The sequence below is a fragment of the Drosophila virilis genome, chromosome 3 (genome assembly GCF_030788295.1).
Source record: "Drosophila virilis strain 15010-1051.87 chromosome 3, Dvir_AGI_RSII-ME, whole genome shotgun sequence".
Taxonomy (NCBI): Eukaryota; Metazoa; Arthropoda; class Insecta; order Diptera; family Drosophilidae; genus Drosophila; species Drosophila virilis.
In genome coordinates this window covers 27,393,510-27,407,557 of record NC_091545.1, presented here as the reverse complement: position 1 = coordinate 27,407,557, position 14,048 = coordinate 27,393,510, and the positions used below count along the sequence as shown (strand labels likewise).

The window sequence follows — 14,048 nt, the reverse complement described above, 5'->3', positions numbered from 1 at the left end:
TATTAATTTAATTAACTGTGAGTCCTTTTCGTTTTTTCATGGTAACATATTATTCAAATTGGATTGGATCCCGCCCAATTCTGTACAAAATTGTTCAACACTGATGCCAGGCAGTGATTCAGCTCACGTAGGAAATAGCAGTTCGATAGACTTTATGAATGAACTATATGAGGTTGGTTTACAATTAATTAATTTTCTGAAAATCTGTACCGTCCATTTACTTAAATTTAGTGCCTAAAGTTTCTTAAAATATGTATCTACAAGAGGGTATAGCGTGCATTGAGGGCCATTGCCTCTGAGTTAAGAAATAAGAAGGTTGTTTTTTTGCGGTCATTTTATGTGGGGCTGACATGGGATTGTTGGACTCTTTTCCAAATATCTTAAAAATGGTACCGACGATTTGATTCAAATGTTCACAGTTGGCTAGGTGAAACTATAGGTCTTAATAATGTATATGCGGTTTTCGGGGCCATCATCGCTAAATTTAGATATTTATGGAATGGTGAAAAACTAATATTTTAACCCCTTGGTTTACCAATATTATAAATTAAAATTCAAAAACAAATGTATGTAGGCAGTAAATAATTTAATTTTTGCAATTCTGCATTTAATTTTATTAGGTTCTGTGCTTAAAAACATAAAAGCGGCGTTAAAATATTTTTAATTTGGCCACACTGGAGCAGCCTGTCTGGTAGATCAGCATAATTTTCATAGATACAGTGTTACGATGACTGTATGGTGGCTTTTTTCGCGTGTCTGACAGATGACAACTGAAAAATAAGGGATTTACATTAATGAAAATTATGAAGATTCGGTTATATATATACATACATACATTCATATGTATATTCATATTTAACTTTTTTTCGTTCGCATATGCGTCCTTTCCCCTGTCAGCCACATATGTACCTACATATGTACCATATACATATGTATATGTATGTATGAATCTGCATGTATTTGCATATCACAACCCAATAATCAATCGCTTCCACGCCCTGTCTCTTGCGCAAATAATACTTTATTGAACAAAGTAATAAAACTCAGTAATCTAGCCTCATTTGAAAGAAACCCTTTTGCTTTAATTATTTAAAAAAAAAACATGTACATACCTACATATATATGTATATAACTAGTTTAATGCTGCTTTACGCCTGTCAAAATATAGTAATGACAGCCTTGTAGATAATATAAGAACTAATGCAAGAGAATATTTGATTTATTGTAACCTCATTAATTTTCATTAATTTTAATTGTGTTTTTTTTTTTTTAATTTTGTTTATTATGAATGTTCTTTTTATTTGTGAAAAATAATAATGCCTTTTTAATGATTTTCCTAAAAACTTTGACCTCTGTCTTCCGACACTTGCGGGTTGAATATAGAATAGACATCGTCTTAATTATCACTTTAAACAAAAAAGGAAGCTCCTTAAGGATTAAAGCTCACCCAGACTGAGAAAAAAAATGCTTTACATATGTAGTAAATAACTATGTACACATAATGTAAGGTGCATGCGTAGCTGCAGATGACACATATGTATGCCTGCATAAGTTATAATAGAATTCATTAAAAAATTACAGATGCACCAAGGCGACCTTGTCCTAGTAAATTAATTAAACGTTAACCTTGTGAAGGGTTATTATGATGGCCATTGAAATCAGCATCAACATCTCTAAAGCTAGACATGTCAATTACCGCCTTCCTATGACAGGCCCATGTAAAATGTCCCTATAAAACACATTGGTAGGGGTCTCCATGCCTAAGAGCCAATAAGCTCTAGCACCAATCTACTACCTCGACTTGCAGGAATCCCCTGTGTTGTGTTAGCAGGCTACTGTACTGAAAAATATGTTACAGAATATTAAAATTAAAAATTAAAATAAAATTATTAAATTGAACAATTAATAACTCATTTATTAAAATCAGGTTGCATAAATATGTATACAAAAATGTATACAGTTATACAGCAATATGTCAACCGCAAATTAAAAATTGAAGGTAAAAGCCCTTTTCATTAAATTTGTAAGAATCATTTTGGATGTAGATCACTTCTTAGATATTAATTGTTCAAATTTGTGTTTTTACATATGTATTTCACTAAACGCTTTTCTATTTGAAATATAAACTTAACTGTTCATATGTTTTATTTTATACCATGCCAATTAACCAATGGAATAGCATTTATTTAATTTAGTTTCCGGTATTACACTTTACATATGTTTGCCCTTGCATATATTCTATAGATACATCTATATTTGACGCCCCCGACGCGTCTTGCCTTCTGATCATATCTTGTGATTTTTTTAAAGAGCATTAACAACAACATGCATTTGTTCGAACGTGTCAGACTGATCTCGATAGTGTGCGAAGGAGAATAACGAATCTGTATGATGAGCAAGGTACCATTTTTTGTGTTTCGCACCGCTAAAAAGAAGCAAAAGAACAGAAGATCATCAAAAACAAAGTTCAGCTGTCTTTGTTTTTGTACGTTTGTCGACTGGCACTGCGCTTGGTGATATACGAAGAAGACAATTGGCCACCGCTCTCACACCCGAGTCTCAATGGACTGCGCCAGAGCTACAAGGAATTATTAAAATTATCAGTAGGTTATATCACCATATTGGCAAAATCTTTATAAAAAATAATCAATATTTAATGCATTTTGTAGCCTCGATTTTCTTTTCACTTAAGGTTGTTCCGATGATATACATTTTAAAGATCCTGCAACTCATGCCATTTCATGCCCAACACAGACTCTCTAAGACACTCGCTCACTCCAACAAACACACACACACACACACATGCGCGCACACACACACAAATTGTCGCACATGGCCAAGAGCAAACGTAAGTATTCAACATCTCTGGCAACATCTCAGCCAGCAGTCAAACTCATCATCATCCTCCACACCAGTTTGCTCACCAGCTACAACAACACAACAGCAACAACCATAGCGACGACGTCGTCGATGAGGGTAACATCGAGAGCTGCTAGCAGCAGGCAATTCGCAGATTTTATATTTCAGTTTCGTGTAAATCGTGAAAGCGGCTGGTCAGCTTTGTTTTTGGCTGCAGATCAACACAAAATAAATAAATAAATAAAGAATATTTACTAAAAGAAAAATAAAAATCGTAAAAAGGGGAATGTGTTATACTTACAAATTAAGTTTGAAATATTCATTGGTAAACAAAATAAAGATTGGCATTTTGTATTGTTTTGCATTATTCATAACATCATTCGGAAAGTCGCGAGTCAGTGCAATTGGCATTAAACCGGATACTCAAGATCTCCAAATTGAAGTCGTTGTTGTCAATGTGCAATAATTCGCCGTCAGGTCAAAACAAATAAAAAGCCAGCCAAATAGTAATATTAACGAACCTTCGGTCTACAAAAGCGTGGAAAGTGGCACAATATTCTACAGTACAAAACACAATTTAAAAACCTGGTATTGCTAGTTTTCAGTACCTATTAATCATACACCTATAAACATATACATATGTAAACCAACACCTATCTCAGCCAGCTGAACAGCGCGTGTTTATTTCTGTTCGTGGGCAAAGAAAATTGCCAGACAAAATAAAAAGCAAAAGAAAATTCGTGCACGCCAAAGTAACATATTTATTTTTAACAATTTCGCAACCGTTCGAATTTTGCTCCAGTCCAGCGAATAGAAAATTCTGAACTGTACTGTGAGACAGACTGTCAGCAGCAATAGCAACAATAAAACTGATCGCTGAGAAAACCAAACAAGTAAGAGTTCGTATCTCTCGACTACACAATACGCTGCTATCAGTATAATTACACTGCAACTGAAGATTCATGATAAATGAGATTTTAAATTTGTATCAGATGTACAGTGTGTGATTTTCGGGGTGGGATTTCATAGTCTAACGGGCATTTGAAACAATTAAAAACAAGTAAGAGATTCTAGTCGGGAGCTCCCGACTAGGGGATACCCTGAACCCTCTTCATCCAACATCAAATGCATATATATTCTATTTGAGAAGCTATATGTCAAGTTTGGAGACTCAAGCTCTTATTATTTACAAAATTGCCCAAAAAACAGGATATCGATATCGATTTTTATCGATTGCTTGGAAACGGAGTAAGTTATCCATTATCGGACTAGGAGCACCTACATCTAAAATTTAAAGTCTCTAGCTCTTATAGGTTCTGAGATCCTTACGTTCATACATACGGACAGACAGACGGACATGGCAAGATCGCCTCGGCTATTGATGCTGATCAAGAATATACATATATACTTTATGGGGTCGGAGATGCTTCCTTCTGCCTGTTACATACATTTGGATTTCGCACAGATACAATATACCCTTATACCCATTTTTAATGGGTTCAGGGTATAAATATAAAAACAGTTTTATAAGATTATTATAATCATTGGTAAGGGGTACAGGGTATGACATGTAACGGCCTCAGCCAGGTTGAAAAGGATCTTATTGGTTATTAGATTCGTTACCCTTTAAACTGTAAGCCCAGAAAATACATATTTTTGTATTTGTAATTTTGGTGATTAGCTCGAAAACAGTGGAAAGCTTAAGTCTTATTCTTAACACTTTTTACAAGAAATCTAGCCTTAAACGCGTTTAACAAATAGTACATAGTATGCGCTAAATACGAACAGCAAAGTGGACACTGCTCCAAACCAATATACCCCTTTTCACTTGTGAAAGTACAAGAGTATATAAGCAGCGGCAGTCGGCAGTCGGCGTAGATCGGACATACAGTGACGTTGCGTGTTTGGTGAGTAATCAGTATTTCCATGTGTATCAAGTAAGAGTGTTCATGTGAAGAGTGCATGACTAGGAGATACCTTGCACACTTGTCTGTAGCACATATTCGAATTTATTTGGGCATATACATATGTATGTGTATACGTCAATATACAAAAATAAAAAAAAACAAAAGTGTTTATGCTGAGTGACTGACTGCTAAAAAATATTCTAGCAAAACTTTAAGCTGATTGATATAAATGTAAGTTTTTATGGGTTAAATAAACACTTAGGTCATGTTTTGTCTCCGTTAACAAAACCCAATGGTTTTTCATCCGTTTGGCTTCAAACTTACTTTACTGGTTTACTTAAGTGTTCTGGTCGAGAATGCCCGACTTTACGATTCCTTGAAGCCCACGCTGAGCTGTCATCATAACAAAATCACATGTACACCCATGCACCCTGCGGTTGCGGTTCTTTTTCTATTATCCGCACACTATGGGACATGCTTTCGGGATATGTTTACATCATTGTTTATTGTCCGATATTTATGAAAATTTTAACTGATACATCTGACATCGACGTATTATAGATAAGGACATGACTACTCGACTCGGCTATTGGTGCTGACCTGGAAATGACTCCATCTGCCAGTTCCGTATATTTGCACAAAAGGATTATACCCTTTTTTATACCCTGAACCTATTAAAAATGGGTATAAGGAGATATTGTATTTGTGCGAAATCTAAATGTATGTAACAGGCAGAAGGAAGCATCTCCGACCCCATAAAGTATATATATTCTTGATCAGCATCAATAGACGAGTCGATCTAACCATGTTCTTCTGTCTGTCCGTCCGTCCGTATGTATGAACGCAAGGATCTGAGAACCTATAAGAGATAGAGACAGACAGACAGACATGGCTAGATCGACTCGGCTATTGATGCTGATCAAAAATATATATACTTTATGGGGTCGGAGATCTTTCCTTCTGCCTGTTACATACATTTGGATTTTGCACAAATACAATATACCCTTATACCCATTTTTTATGGGTTCAGGGTATAAGAATGTAAGTCAGTGATTTTGTCATCAGCAACTCTTGGTGGCATGAAAGTTTTTTGATAACTTGATCGGCCTCAAAATTATTTTCGAGGATCTTTATGACAATTCAATTGAAATTCAAAAGCCCCTTATGGATGATAATTGGTGCCCAAGGGTTGTAAGGGCAAAGTTTTAATTTTCCTCTGATCGGCCTCAAACTCATGTTTAACCACAACAGCAGAGTTTAATAATACATAAGTGTTTACAAGTAGATCGGATTTAACCATATTTTAAAATATCTTTGAGAACATTTTTTTGATGCGGGTTTCAACGTACGGATCAAACGTTTAATGATCGAATGTTGTTTTTTACGCTTTAGTTTAACATAGGAGGACACCGTTGATAAAAACTTATGGTTTTTCGGACTTTAATCATATATTTTTTAAAGGAATTAGGGGTAGATTTAAATTGTCTACGGATGGGAAACGGATGAAAAAGTAAAATTTTAAATGTCAGGCACAAAAATAACATGGACAAGGCCAGGGAATACCGGCTAAGTATATAATTTCCTATTGGAAGAATTGGTCGATTAATCACATATTGTATGAGAAACCGAACTTAGCTTTAAAAAACTTCATTATGCTTTTTATATACATATATGTGCAAAATATTATCATCATCGGTATACGTCATTATACGGCTAAACAGGAACAATAGTTGTTTAAATGAGAGCGTAGATAAATTTAATATTTAGTGCATCTAGGTCTTATGGAAATCTCTCGAAATCGACGCGATCAGAACAATTAATTGTCGGTTGGTAGATAAACAGATTGTTAGCTGGGGTTAAGTGGGATCGGATGTGTGCCCTTCTGCCTCACACCTGGTATACAAATAATTAGTAGGGGTTCATATAGATTAGTTAGGAAAGTAATAGTTTGCAGAATTTATAATTCACTCCTGCTATTTTAATACATAACATCATTCCAAATTCTAACATATTACTTTTTTATATTTGTTTACAGAAACCCGCAGTGCGGATACGATTGCCACAATGTCAACAGCTACTTGCGCCCGTTTTTGCACACCGATTGCAGGCGTTGGCAAAACTTTAGCATCAACAAAAGGCAGCACCTCAACACAAATAAAAGCAGGAAGCGAAAGCCACTTGGCACCTGTGTCATCGCAGCAGAATAAGAAGAAAAATCCTTCAACCAGCTCAACAACAAATAACGCTAATACAGAGGCCACATTTACATTCAAGTTAGGGTCTGGCACTGTCGGTAGCGACGTGCGCGGAGACAGCTGTAGTGTGGCCTCTAATGAGTCATCAGATCCCTTAGAATCGGATTATAGCGAGGAAAGCGATGAAGAAGAATCGCAACAGCAGAAAAAAAAACAGACGCAATCCACACACGTCAACGCCAGTAGCCGTAGCAGCAGCAGCGTCACGTCAACGTCTGTGAATAATGATACCGTCGATGAAGATGGGAAGAACGATGGCCACGACACAGATGACGTCACCAATAACGAGGACTCCGATAAAAGCGATAATGACGACGGCAATGATACTGGCGATGAGGAGACTGACGACGAGTCCGAAGAAAGTAACAGCATTCAAACAGCAAAGGGTGTGCGCAAATTTCACTTTGATAACTTTCAGATTATCAAAACTGTCGGTGAGTACCCGCCTAATCACTTCTTATTAATTTATCATCCAAGTTATTACAATCATTATCACGCACATACTAGTTTTACTGCCTCCGACATTGAACTTGTCTCGATTCACGGTACGAACAATAGAGGGATACCTCCCTTGACCTGAAGAGGGGTGAATTTCCTAAAATGTCTGAATTTTTATAAAGTTTACAAACGTGTATCTGAAACTGATCAGATTAAAAACAATAAATTGCATGTTATCATTTTTTTTAGAGCTTGTAAATCATGTTTGAAGTAGTCTGTGCTAAGCTTTAATCGGCCCTAATAAAATGTAATCAATCGTAAGCCAAAACCGATGTCGAAATTATAATTTTTAAACCTATTCTACTAATGTATCGTCTGGCTTTGGCAATGGCACGTTTAAAAGAAATGTTCTCAAAAAAATTTAAAAATGTACTCTAAACCGATCCGTTGTGGGTGAAATTTTCAAAATCGCTAAAACACGCATTCATTAAATCCTTTTGTAGGACTTATAAAACTTCACCAAAAAATATGAGAATTGCATATTCTACCGGCAAAGCTTGAATTTTACGAAAATTGTGAAACACGTTTTAAATGGTTTTTTGTATAGATCTTTGGCCCCCATTTCAACAAAGAAGATATGCGTATTTTGAAGAGTGCGAAACACCCCTTAAATTAATTAGAACAAAGGCCTTTGAAAATGATTTTGAGGCCGATTAAATTTACCAAATCGCTGAAACAGATATTCCTTAAATTCTATGTGGAGCTTTAAAAATAAGTTTGAAGCAAATCGGACAAAATTTAAAACTTAGCCCAAAAAATCTTTGAATTCCATTTCTTCTGAAGATGTTTGGATTCTGCGAAAAGTGTGAAAAACGTCTTAAGTCATGCGAAACACGCCTAAAAAAAATTTTAAATTTTAAAAATGAGTTTGAGGCCGATTGGATGGTTACCAAAAAAGTTTGATCCACTATTGTGGGTTGAATTTTCCAAATCGCAAAAATCGCACGTATTTATTAAGATCTTTTGTAGAGCTCCGAAAAAATGTTTGAAGCAAATTGGACAAACCTTAAACTTCACCAAAATTATAGAATCGCACTTTTAACCGAGGATGCTTTTATTCTGCCCCAAATGTGAAACGCGTATCAAATGATTTTTCATATAGATCCTTGGAAATGAATTTGAGCGCGAAACTTTATCAAAAAGTGGGAAGCAACCCTCAAATGAATTCGAACATAGAACTTTAAATTGAGTTCTTCGCTTTTCGCCATTTTGCATACTTGCGGGTGATATGTCGGAACGTGCACCTTCATTACTTAAGGTAACTACAGTGCAAATTTCAGTTTCCTATCCTTCCTCACCAATTAGTTAGTCAATGAGTCAGTCAGGACAAACAGTTTTATATATGTTGAGATAAAGATATTAAAAACTAGTTATACTGACTTTAAAAAATCTTCTTTTAAGAGATCTTTGTTCAAATTGTTGTGAGGGGTGTTTCACATTTTGAAAAATCCATTCCTCCCTCGAGGAAATGGATGACAAAGATTTGGTGACGTTTGGTGCTCAAATTTATTTTTTTCAAATAGCTATTCGAAAAACAATAAAGGGGCTCTAGTGTAGCTCCCAAGTAGGAAATAGCCTGAACACTTATCTACCAACACCGCATATAGTTCGTTCTATGCACTTGTTCGCTTCAGCAGTAATAACTAGTAAGAGGTTATAGTCGGGAGCTCCCTACTAGGGAACACCCTGAACACCAAATAAATTTAAAACAAGTACTTACTTGTTAATTATTACATGTATTGTTCTATTTAGACAGTGTCAAGCTACTAACCATACGATGCCCTTCCAACACTGAAAGCATATGGCTCTCTATCAGGAACAAGGTATTATAATATTATTTATTATAATATTGTATAATATAAAACTGATACTGTACTCCACAGTCCATTTAGAAGATACCCTTTACACAGCAACGATCTTCTAACATTCGATATTCTTTCCATACATACGTACATACAAATACACATATATACAAATAAACACCCATCATGCTGAGCACCTTATGCTGTCTCTGTTTTCGCACATTCATCAGCCATACAATATGGTAAATGCATTTTTTAATTACTTTGGTGTTTATAGATATTTATAAAATGATATGAATTTAATATCCAAATATGCACATGTTTCAACCATTGATGAATTTTCTTCAATTTATGGAGAACGAAGGTAGGTCTTTAAAAAGAATGTTGGGCTTTTGTTACTGGATTCACATTTAAATATTTGGACACTAATTTTTTCGACTGATTCTTCATATTAAGCAAATACAGTATAAAATACCGATCTCGATAAGATGTGCCTCATATATAAACATTTTATCCTTATTAGTATATTCCGTCATAAATATAATAAAATATCAAAACAAACAAGAAATCGGAAGTTCCCCACTAGAGAATACCCTGAACCCTCTTATTCCAACACAAAATTCATCTTGCGCTACGCGCTTGTTTGTAGTTCTAAATATAAAAAAATAAACAAAGTTCCATAGGCGGGGCTCGAAGTCGCAACTAACTGCACTACTTACTGCCGTCTAGAAATTCTTCGAGCTACTCAAGAACCAAAAACGTGTTTCTTAACCGACCTTAATGAAATTTTCTATATAATATATTGTACCATAGAATATTTGTATATTCTCAAAAAGTTAGCTGCAATAAAATTGTAGTTTAAATTGTTGGGCAATACAAGTTGGGTTATTAACTTGATTTATAGCTCTATGGTAGTAGCGGGGAGGTGACGATGGGTATAAAATGAAATATACTTGATGTAAATATACTATTCTAGAACAAACATTTCACTTTTTGTGACTCTAGTTCTTATTATTTATCCAATTTGCTTAAATGGAAACGGAGTGAGCTATCGATAATCGGAAACAAAATCCATATGCGCTTGGAGTAGGAGGGCCTACAGCTAAAATGTTAAGTTCCAGCTCCTATAGGTTCTGATACCCTTGCGTTCATACATACGAACGGACGGACGCACAGACGGACAGACAGATGGACATGGCTAGATTGACTCGGCTGCTGATGCTGATCAAGAATATATATAGATATTAGGGTCATCAATTACGCAAAATGAAGGCAATAAGAAATGCATCGCGCCCGTTGGGCAAGTAATATAATTTGTTCGCACCCTAGACATTAGAGATAATTATTTTCACGGTTTTTAAATCTGCTTGCGAATTTTAATTTAGTATACATCATGTATGCGCATTTCTATATATGGGATTTAAAAATTCGATGTAGCTGGGGCAACGAATAAATCAGTTTATCAATATTTTTATACCCTGATACATAGAATGATCAAAAATATATATGTATATCGATTCCCAAAAGGTGCTTGTACAAAACTGTAATATCTTGTTACTTCTTAAATTTTTTGAAAATGGGGAGATTTGTCCACATGACAGTTTATCTTTAGAATTGAACGCTTACTTAATGTTAGCTATTAACTATGGCTTGTGTAAAATTATATAAATAAATATATAAAACTGTTTGTCCTGACTGACTGACTGACTGATTGGTGATCAACGCACAGCCCAAACCGTAAGAGCTAGGAAGCTGAAATTTTCACTGTAGTTACCTTATGTGATCAAAGTGCACGTTAAGACGGGGTTTCGGGAAATTCCACCCACAAGTATGGAAAAATCGCGAAAAACGTTTGTATGAAACTTTTTTGTTTACCATCCGATTGGCCTCAAATTTTATTTCAAAGTTCTTTGTTCAAATTCTTTTGAGGCGTGTATCACACTTTTCCAAAAATGTATTCCTCCTTGGTGAAAATGGAGGTCAAATATTTGGTGGGTGGGCTTCAAAGTCATTTGCATGGATCTACATAAAAAATCATTTGAGACGTGTTTCACATTTTTTGCAAAATCTAAGCTCCGTCGGTGGAAAGTGCATTTTAAAGTAATTTCTTGAAAATTTTAAGCTGTGTGCATCAAACTTATTTTTAAAGCTCTATATAGGAATATAATGAATACGAGTTTCAGGGATTTGTGAAATTCCACTGGAAATAATGGTGAAATGACGGAAATCGTTTGTATGAGAGTAGTTTGTTTACTGTCCGCTCAGTTTAAAATTCATTTTCAAAGCTATTCGAAAAAATTAATTTTATAACATAAGTGCCACGGGCAAGGTCGGGCTATACCCGCTAGAATATCATGTACAACAGAACAGAATGATAGTTTTATTTTTATTAAGTAAGAGGTTCTAGTCGGAAGCTCCCGACTAGGGGATACCCTGAACCATCTTCTTCCAACATCAAATGCATATATATATTCTATTTTAGAAGCTATATGTCAAGTTTGGTGACTCTAGCTTTTTTTTTACCAAAATTGCCAAAAAACAGGATATTTTTATTTAAGTTATCGATTATCGGAAACAAACTCGATCTGCGCAGGCACTAGGAGCACCTATATCTTATATCTTCTGAGATCCTTGCGTTTATACATACGGACGGACGGACAGACAGACAGACATGGCAAGATCGACTCGGCTATTGATACTGATCAAAAATATATATACTTTATGGGGTCGGAGATGCTTCCGTCTGCCTGTTACATACATTTGGATTTTGCACAAATACAATATACCCTTATATGGGTATATGGGTTCAGGGTATAAAAATCGTCCGTTAGAAATTCATAAAAAAGTTGCCATGTAGCTTTTTAACTACACAAACATTAATATTATTGAAAAGACATGAAAGTTATTTATTTACGTCCGATCAGATTGGCTGTTGATGCTGATCAAGAATATATATACTTTATGGGGTTAAAGATGCATCCTTCTGCCTGTTACATACATTTGGCACAAATTTCGGCACAAATACATTATACCCGTTTTACCCATTTTCAATGGGTTCAGGGTATAAAAATGCCCTTGTTAGCAAATTACATTAGATCCAAGCACTTATCATACAATGCATTGTATTGTATGGAATGTTGCTCAAATTTCCAGAAGCGTCAGCAATAAAATGCCGGATATTCTGCGTTGGGAAAGAGGTTCATACACGGATTTGAAATAATAGTCTAGTTTATAATGATCCGAAGTATGTGCACACTTTATTCTTTTTGATAGAAGATCCAGCAGATTATGTGCTATTGTAGCTATCAAAGTAGCATACAGCTTGCGTATCGATAACGTCTTTTGTAGGCTTAAAGAGAGTTGAACCGTTTAATTAAAGAGGAAAGATATTACATATATCACTATGGTTCTTCAGAAAAATAAAATAAACCAGCGTAGTGCATAGTTTTCCGCATACTGTACAAGTTCTAACGCTGAAACGGAGTTTGCAATAAAGGTTTAGATTTTTAAATTCTGTATTCTATACCCTTGCAGAGGGTATTGTAATTTTGCCGTGAAATGTGTAACGCATAGAAGTAGACATCTCCGACCCCATAAGGTATAAATATTCTTGATTAGTATCAACAGCCGAGTCGATATAGCCATGTCCGTCTGTCTGTTTCTATGCAAAATAGTCCCTCAGGCTTAAAGCTATCTTTATGACACTTTGCAAAAGTCCCTCTTTTTGCTGCACGTAGTACATATGTCAGCGTAGTACATATGCCAGCTGGATCGGACCTCTATATCATATAGCTGCCATAGGAACGATCGGTCGAAAATGAAGTTGTATGAAAAACATTTTCTGTTTTTCACTATATCGTGACCAAATTCGTCATTTAGAAGGTAAATTATGCTCCCTACTTAAATGCAAAACTATGTTTTTGATTAAAAACCTTTTTGGCTTATCAAGATATCTTGACCTAACTCGGCATTAACTGGTTTCCCTGTGCTCGTTAAATACGGGTAAAGCATTAAGAGCATTATGAAATGGTTGGGTCTGCAAGGGTATGATCTTAGGCGTGCCGAAGATAGCCCTTCTTTTTCGTTAGATATACTATTTCATATAAAAGCATTATAAACAGTTAACAAGCATCGTGTGATTAATTGATTATTCTTGGCTTCGATTTACTTACTATAAGTATGCCGTTAAACCGTAGATAAGTCATATCTTATGGATCTAGGAAGTTACTCAGCGTCAATGTGGACTTTTAATTTTTCGCTACACGAATGCATAATTGTATGGCATCTAAGTGCTCTGCACGTTGAGCAGACTGATTTTGTACATCAGATCCTCAAACCATGCTCTGAAAGCTCGAAAGAAGTGCAGATCTACGTATGTATGTATGTAGATACATTGCTAGATAGCAGTGTGATTGAGTTGTATAGTGGTCCCATGCTTTTCTAGAAAATCGAAATGCTGCGGTGGAGATATGCATTGACCTAATAAGAATTGGTCGATTCCGGGAAAAATGAGCATGCATTTTTGTATCCTTCCTATGGTTTTGTATGGTTAAAATAATAGGGTTGGTTCATTTTAATGGATATTTAACGGATTTTATTATTTTCCTTTGTGCGATATAGCAGCGCGTCACAATGATTTAAGATAGCGGGTAACGGAGCAAATAGTATGAGGGTTCTTATAAGCGTTATGTCTATAATGTTAAGTTACAAAAGTTACGCCGGAAATG

At 35.4% G+C, this 14,048-nt stretch overlaps 1 protein-coding gene and 1 long non-coding RNA gene across 15 annotated transcripts in view; one reads left to right on the top strand and one right to left on the bottom strand.

Moving 5' to 3' along the window:
• Positions 1–569: 569 nt before the first annotated feature.
• On the bottom strand, positions 570–3,301 carry LOC116650422 (uncharacterized). 7 transcript variants are annotated; one of them, XR_011416298.1, is made up of 6 exons: positions 3,161–3,301; positions 2,925–3,070; positions 2,490–2,578; positions 2,133–2,425; positions 836–1,835; positions 570–770 (listed from the first exon to the last, which is right to left on the bottom strand). It is a non-coding gene; the product is annotated as an uncharacterized lncRNA (long non-coding RNA). The 7 variants fall into 7 exon arrangements; XR_011416297.1 differs by having other exon boundaries at positions 2,490–3,070; XR_004303389.2 differs by having other exon boundaries at positions 2,133–2,578.
• Positions 3,042–14,048, top strand: part of Pka-C3 (Protein kinase, cAMP-dependent, catalytic subunit 3) — a 28,174-nt gene continuing 17,167 nt past the window's right edge. For 2 of the 8 annotated variants that reach the window (XM_032434059.2, XM_070207799.1), the window contains exons 1-2: positions 3,612–3,752; positions 6,802–7,455. In XM_032434059.2, coding sequence (XP_032289950.1) covers positions 6,831–7,455 — 625 coding nt within the window. In that variant the 5' untranslated portion in view covers positions 3,612–3,752; positions 6,802–6,830. Of the gene's footprint in view, positions 3,185–3,304; positions 3,448–3,609; positions 3,759–4,589; positions 4,767–6,801; positions 7,456–9,300; positions 9,343–14,048 lie in introns of those variants that run through there. The other 6 variants (XM_070207798.1, XM_032434060.2, XM_032434062.2 and 3 more) reach the window with 6 other exon arrangements.